At 30.4% G+C, this 7,693-nt stretch overlaps 2 protein-coding genes across 2 annotated transcripts; both read left to right on the top strand.

The window, feature by feature from the left end:
- The first annotated feature begins 691 nt into the window (after positions 1 to 691).
- Positions 692 to 2,576, top strand: LOC113399327 (UDP-glycosyltransferase UGT5-like). The gene is made up of 4 exons (XM_026638428.2): positions 692 to 1,562; positions 1,635 to 1,857; positions 1,928 to 2,147; positions 2,218 to 2,576. Exons 1-4 carry the CDS (start codon positions 735 to 737, stop codon positions 2,516 to 2,518), a joined length of 1,572 nt encoding a protein of 523 aa, XP_026494213.2. The 5' UTR covers positions 692 to 734; the 3' UTR covers positions 2,519 to 2,576.
- Positions 2,577 to 4,496: 1,920 nt separating this feature from the next.
- LOC113399329 (JNK1/MAPK8-associated membrane protein) lies at positions 4,497 to 6,958 on the top strand. The gene is made up of 4 exons (XM_026638431.2): positions 4,497 to 4,835; positions 4,974 to 5,183; positions 5,788 to 5,957; positions 6,267 to 6,958. The coding sequence occupies exons 1-4, from the start codon at positions 4,603 to 4,605 to the stop codon at positions 6,545 to 6,547; spliced, it is 894 nt and encodes a 297-aa protein (XP_026494216.1). The 5' UTR covers positions 4,497 to 4,602; the 3' UTR covers positions 6,548 to 6,958.
- Positions 6,959 to 7,693: the final 735 nt, after the last annotated feature.

Consider the following 7,693-nt stretch of genomic DNA (forward strand, 5'->3'; position numbering starts at 1 on the left):
TTAATCACTATGACTAAGTTGTAATATATATATTATACAACATTGTACCTACATAGGTTATGAATCATGTTTTTTCCTAGAAAAAGAGAATATTACTGAGCAATATCTAAAAATTATTCGTATTCGTATGGAAATCAAAGTTAATAAGCGCATAATCTCTATGTGGATGGCCTAGAACTTTATGTTCAATACACATAAATATATTATTTGAACTACATAGATCAATTAAAATTTAAATGTACCAAACAATATATGTACAACCTTAAGCTATATCTAATAAGATATAGCTTCAGTATGTATCATAATAATGATGCAAATATTCTATGTTTGTGTTAATTCTACATAAGTTAAGTACGAAGTATGTCTAAAAACTACGATTTTAGAATGATACTTATATTATGATATGATACTTATTATAAAAAGATTTTAATATCAAAGTTATAATATACAATAAAATGGCATTACCAAATATGTTGCATAATACTTTTAATTTCACTGAACATATTTTTTTTGACCTTGTAATAAGCTTTGAACTGGCTACATTCATTGTTCTTACCGCTTCAGGCATAAGGTCTTTATTGCAGTAAAAGCAAATCCCATACGTAGCACTGCCTATTTTTCGTTAAATATTTGTACAGTTGCTTTATTTTAGGTACTGAACAATTAATTTTACAAGTAGTTTCTTTTAGTAAGTAACTTCAGTACTGGACGGATATATTCAGTGTGCGATAAAAATGGCGTTGCATAAAATATCAATTGTATTTCTTTTATTATATTGTTGGCAAACTGTAGAAAGTGCATCTATTCTAGCTCTGTTCTCATCTCTATCATTTTCTGACCACGTTGTCTACAGAGGATATATATCACTTTTAGCACAAAAAGGTCACTCGATCGTAGTAATGACACCTTACCCGGGCCACTTTGGGTTTCCAGAGTCAGAAAAGATCGTCGAGTTAAATGTCGGGGAAGAATCTGCACTATTTTGGGAAGAATACAATAAACTTATGATAGATACTGATGACTATTATTCAAGAATGAAAGAAATTAATGACTGTTCCATAAAAGTAGCAGTTGCGCAATTAAAATCCAAGCCTATGACGGCATTGTTAATAAATCCGAATGTTAAGTTCGATCTGGTTATTACGGAAGCCGATGTGCCAGTCTTGTATGCAGTAGCGGATAAGTATCAAGCTCCTCATATTGCTATAACAACTTCGAGCGGTAAGATACATCAATACGAATCTAAAGGATCACCCATTCATCCGATATTATATCCTGATGTGAATAGTCTTAACTATAGAAATTTAAGTCGGTGGCAGAAACTTGTGGAAATAAATCGGTATTATAATACGCGAAGTGAATATTATAATAATTATCTTCCACGTTGCGAAATTGCCGCGCGAAAGATATTCACTCTTACAAAAAGCCTACAGGAAATCGAATACGATATCGATTTGTTACTTGTAGCCGCTAATCCTTTGTTAATTGGAAATAGACCAAGTTCGCCTGCAATAGCATACGTCGATCGTATGCACATCAAACCTGGTTTTCAACTTCCAGAGGTACATTTTTGTCTATTCTTAATTTTTTTCTAGGTTTTACATTATATTTTTATTTACAAGTCTATTTTTTAGGAACTTAAAAAAATATTAGACTCTGCAACAAAAGGAGCTGTTTACTTTAGTCTTGGAGCTATTCAGGAACCAGAGCATCTATCAGTAAATGTTTTACAGACTTTAGCTGATGCTTTTAGGGAGTTACCATATTTAGTACTGTGGAAGATTGCTAATACTACTATGGTAGATATACCTAAGAACGTAATTGCCAACGCGTGGTTCCCTCAACAGGAAGTACTAGGTAACTATTTAGTAAAGTTTAATATAAAGTTATTTTGATGTATATAGTCTAATGCTATATAATTTTCTAGCTCATCCAAATGTCAAAGCGTTTATTACACATGGTGGCGCGAGGTCACTAGAGGAAGCTCTATTCTATGAAGTTCCAATAATTGGACTTCCAATAGTGAGGTCTAGAAAAGTTTTCATCGGAGAGATTACTCGATTTGGAGCTGGGGAGATCTTAGATCCATATTATTTAGAAAAGGAAAACTTAAAGGAAGTTATTGAATCGGTCGCTACAAATGATAAGTAAGTGTTTTTATATAAGAAGGTCATCTTCTATTTGACTTTGACTGATAATCACTTTTACTTCATACAGGTACAAGGAATCAATATCAAAATTGAATAATATGGTTGTTGATCCAATTATATCAGGCCCAGAAAATGCAGTGTGGTATACAGAATACGTTTTGCGCCATGGAGGCGCTAAACATCTGAGATCTCCAGCCGTAGGACTTAGTATTTTCAAATATTATATGCTGGATATGTTTGGCATTGTATTAATTATATCTGTAACGTTGCTCACAGCATCGTTTTATATATTACGCTATATTTTGAAACGCTTACGTAAGCGCACTCTTCAAAGGTATGATGAATCCGGTAAATTCAAAGCTTTGTAACAGTTGAAAATAATAATGTTTATAAAATTTACTTAAATAAATTTATCAATAAAATTAATATGACATTTTATTTTCTAAGCTATATACTATATCATTAAGAAACGAATACTAAGACGAAGAAAGTATTGAATATAAGCTAGATAAACTCTGCATCATATAAAATAGCTAAATTATCAAAAATCCATAAAGATTTTATTTATCCAATACTTATTATTATTATATTGAATAACACTCTGTAAATACTTATTACATTGGGTAAAATTCTGATAATGTTGAAACAATTAATAATTATGGATCGTTCCCGGGTGACTCACCGATGGTCTCTCTCAAATTGAGGAATTCGGGGTTTTTGTACCCCCTGCACCCTGAGTTTAGACGGGCCTAATTCATATAACCATTATTTTCTCAGCTAAGAAAATTTAAATTCAACTTACTCTCAGATATGTGAAACTACTTGACATGGTATTTTACATAAATAAAAGGATAACTCACAACCACAGAACCAATAATTGGTTGCTAATAATTATTATTACTTAAAGTTATATATCACAGTTTACCAATTCATAAAACTAATCTCGGTCATCAATCACTGATACCGACACTAGGTAGAGAATCACCGTAAAATTGCAAATACCGTTAGATTATAATCTATTTCGCGCAATTGTAATAGATTGTGAACGTTTATTCAATTTGCAATAAAATATAAATAATTTCGATAGTTCATAATATTTCGATTAGGTTAGGTTAGAGTTTTTATAATTTAAATGAAATTTACTTCGATAGATTGTAAGCTATCGAATAATAACGGTGACGTATGATTGGTCGCTCTTACAATAAGACCGGCCAATCAGGGGACAGATTGTAATCTAACAGTTTGACTTCGACAGATTACAATATAGCGAAAAATAATGCGTTAAATTGCAATCATATTTCACAATATTTCGACAGATTACAATCTCTCTCGTCAGATTGTGAATAACGATTTTTGTAATCTTACGGTGACATTTATTAAATATTTTGGTCTTTCTCATAAAATAAATGAAAAAGTAAAATAAATAATCAAAAAAACCTATGGCATCGTGATTGATATTCGAAATGACATTACAAAAAAAAATATTAAAATTGGTTTTTTGAGAGTAAATCTAAAATTCCACTAAAATATCAATATATTACATACATTTAATTAGCAATTACTTTATTCAAACCATAACAGGAAAAAAGCCAAATAAAGAACATTTGACAGCAAATTGACGCGATATCATTGGTCGAGAGCTTGATTAATCTATGATATTCACTATGAATTTGGCGTTTGGAACGTCGACAAAACTGTTATCGGAATTTTGGAAGTAAATTTAAAGTGGAAATAAGTGGTTAAGTTCAGTTGTGTTGTATTATAAATTAAGATATATTAATCATAAACTTTTAATAGTGCACAATATAGCTGAGTTCATTGCAAATCGCATGAAATACGTAAATCAAAGGTTTGTTTATCTTTTTTCCTATTTCCATTGGAATAGGCTATATGTAATTTTCAATGTAGTCTAAGGCGAGTGAAATTGTTACTTTATTTAATACTAAAATTATAAAAAACTTAATTATAAAAAAATGTAAGTAAAGAAAGTTTTTTTTAATAACAGAATAATTAAAATGTTACTTTTAAACATATTATATGTAAAGAATAATAAATTACTCATAATAAAAAAATGGTTGTAAATTATTTAAAATAAAGATGATAATAAGCTGATCAACTAAGGAACCATATGGGTATTCTAATAATTACAATAGTATTGCAAACATTTTTTGGGTGCAACCCTTCGTGCGTTAATTACCCTAAAAACCTCTTTTACACCATATCATTTAGTTTTAAATGTGATGAACAACATCACAGAGCATTCATCAAGAAAAATATAAAATCTCTTTGACGTTTAAATTACGTTTTGACGTTTAACTTCAATTTTTCAATACAAATTTCTGAAAACAGTGAAAATACTTTTGTTTAGTGATTACAAAACATGAAATAAAATAAATGTTTATAAATTAGATATAATTAATTAATTTTATTTATAAATACAAACTCTACAAAAATGTCAATTGTCAAAACTTGTCCGGGCTTATATTGTGGTCGATCAGAACTAGAGGATGGCTCATGGAGCGAATGCGGTGCCTGTCCCAGAGGTTTCCGTACTAACGCTACTAGCTACTGTGTAGAATGTTCAGATGAACCCACTCTTTACGATTGGCAATACCTCGGTTTTATGGTTCTTCTACCTTTGGTTTTACACTGGTTTTTCATTGATATGGTTGCTGTTGGAAATCGGTAAGAAAACAATAAATATTAATCCTTTTTAAATTAATTTAATCGAATAATAAATGTGTGTTAAAAATAAAATTATAGAATGAGTTTGTATTGAATTTCTAAAAACTTATTTAAACTTAAATTAATAAAACATTTCAGTAAATCTACAATAATTGCACAACATGTTTGTGCTTTCATTGAAGTCGCATCAGGGACACTTGCCGCATTATTAGCCTTGCCACCGACAGGCTCTGTAGATTTACATGTTTGCTCACCTAAAGCTCTATCTGATTGGTACACATTACTTCATAACCCACAACCTGATTACAAGGAAACTCTGCACTGTACACAGGAAGCTGTGTATCCATTGTAAGTTTAGAATTAATTACATAAGTTTTATAAGGGTATATTAGTCTCCAAAGCCAATAACTTAAATTTTGTACAATGCTCCTGAGTTTTGTATTTATTACTAGCAGGTAACAGTAGTAAAAATTATTAATAAAATTGTATTAGAATGTTTTAATTTCCAACAAATTAATGTATATATATTATTATACATAATAAGACTGATGTATATATATCAAGTAAAGTATTATTACTGAACTAATTACATGTGTACATAATATTATTATTAGTCTATCTGGTTTCACTGAAAATAGTATGACGTACCACCCATCATTTGACATTTGATATATTTAAATATCATACATTTGCATGATAAAAATTGTGAAATTGTCAAAATAATCTGTGCCCTCTTGGCATAAATAAAAGCCTCGATTGAAATCTTGTATTGGATGAATAAACATCATTTAATATTCCAAATAGTTTTTGTTGTTTTGGTCTTAACCTTATCAACGAACAATGGGATATGGGAGAAATAGGGATATATAAAATTAATTATTTTTTCCTTACTTATTAATTTCTCATGTAGATTATCAATAGTATATAAAAAATAAAAGGTTTTTCTTTTCAGATACACAATAATATTACTAATATATGCATTTAGTCTGTTAATGACGGTTACATTACGACCATTTTTACTAGTCTGGCATAAAGCAATACCCGGCAAGAAGGCTATATATTGTGCCTTGTATTTTTATCCCATACTTGTATTAACACACACTGTTGCAGCAGGACTAATATGTAAGTAAAACTAAGAACATATATCTCTAAATACTTATCTATAAAAATCTGCATCTATATAATGATTTTCTTTTTCTTTTTTTTTCAATCACATGTAAACTACTGAATATTTTGATATGAGACTATGACCGACAATGTGTATGGACACAGAGTAGTCCGGAAATACAGTTGGTTAAAGGCTATTCATTTTTTTAATTCTGTTAAAGCTTCTCCTCTTTAAAAAGTATATATATATATTTTTAAGTTAATATTTAACATCTTATATTGTAGCCAAGATAAAAATTAATAATAAGTTTAATTTAATTTCAGATTGTGCTTTCCCATACATAATAATTATTATATCTATGATGACATCAGCATCACATTTCTCAATCAAAATGGATCAGTCTGCACCAGAACTGTTAACATCGTCTGTCACAAATGGCAGGAATTTAATTATACTTTTAGGACATTGGCTAGTCCATGCATATGGTATCATATCTCTAACTGGTTTCAAGGAACTATGGTACTTGACCCTCGTACCAGCTCCGGCGCTTTTTTATATCCTAACTGCACAGTTTACTGATCCAATGAAGATTCACAACGATTGACTAGCTAGAGTCTCCCGGGAGAAGTTGGTTTTGATTTGACATAGCGACGATGCAAGACGGGATGTTACGGAGGATATAGAATTTGAAAATTTAGAGAAGTATATAAATGGATACTGAACTCTAGGATTTTGAAGATTACCCGTTTTGCAAGAGACATTTGATTATGCTGTGAAGTGATTGTAAATACAAAACAGTAAAAGCCTGTAAATGTCCCACTGCTGGGCTAAAGGGGGTCTGTGGACACACATAAGGCTTATACATTCATTCATTCATTTTCATTCACGACATAGTTTTCTCACTATGTTTTTCTTTAGCGATGAGCACAAAATGATTTATATTTTGAAATTAAAGAACATGTTAATTCAGAGGTGCTTATTTGGGTTTGAACTAACAAACATGGGATTTTTCAACAAGACATTCGTAGTCGAATGTCGTAATATCGCGCTCCACCAAATAAAAATAAAAAACATGGTAAATATTTGTAATAACAATCATTGGCTAAGATTTCCGTGTTCCAACTGCTGGGCCATGTCAGCAACGATTGTAAATATTTACGTACAGTTGTAAATATTGATGGCATATTTAAAATATGTGTTAAATGTGATTAGGTTTAAAAATATTAATTAAAAATAAGAATATTTGATAATTGTTTCTCTAAATAAGGCAAGATTAAAGTGATAAATGTTTGTTCTTTTTAAATTCTGACGTCCATAAGAAAAATCTGTAGATATTATAAAACATCCATGAAAATATACATGTTATATGTGAAATTGGTCAATTATTTTTTAATTTTATAATGTTTACATTACGTACAGAAGTATGTATAGGCAAACCGACAAATGCACCACTCGATGGTAAACCAACCATCCCATATATCGTGAATGCGTCATCAATCTTGGAAACTAAAATGTTATGATCCTTGTGCCTGTATAGAGACATTCAATCATGAAGGCGCGCCCCTCCACGTTAAAAGAATGTCGGCGTCTATGTGTGAGTGACGCTCATGAGTACAATATAAGCGTGGGTGAGTAGGCTAAGAGAAAGATAGAAAAAAATAGATAAATAAATCAGACTATATTTGTTAACATTATTTAAAAAAAAAAATTACTAACGTGTGCTGTCTTGTGAGTGAATAGATCTACCTAC

Source organism: Vanessa tameamea, chromosome 19, assembly GCF_037043105.1.
Source record: "Vanessa tameamea isolate UH-Manoa-2023 chromosome 19, ilVanTame1 primary haplotype, whole genome shotgun sequence".
In the NCBI taxonomy this organism is placed as follows: domain Eukaryota; kingdom Metazoa; phylum Arthropoda; class Insecta; order Lepidoptera; family Nymphalidae; genus Vanessa; species Vanessa tameamea.

Coding starts and splice junctions, on each gene's coding strand:
- LOC113399329 (XM_026638431.2), top strand. CDS start 4,603: ATGTCAATTGTCAAAACTTGTCCGGGCTTATATTGTGGTCGATCAGAA. Junction 4,836..4,973: donor ATGGTTGCTGTTGGAAATCG/GTAAGAAAACAA, acceptor AAAACATTTCAG/TAAATCTACAATAATTGCAC. Junction 5,958..6,266: donor TGTTGCAGCAGGACTAATAT/GTAAGTAAAACT, acceptor ATTTAATTTCAG/ATTGTGCTTTCCCATACATA.
- LOC113399327 (XM_026638428.2), top strand. CDS start 735: ATGGCGTTGCATAAAATATCAATTGTATTTCTTTTATTATATTGTTGG. Junction 1,563..1,634: donor CTGGTTTTCAACTTCCAGAG/GTACATTTTTGT, acceptor TCTATTTTTTAG/GAACTTAAAAAAATATTAGA. Junction 2,148..2,217: donor TCGGTCGCTACAAATGATAA/GTAAGTGTTTTT, acceptor TACTTCATACAG/GTACAAGGAATCAATATCAA.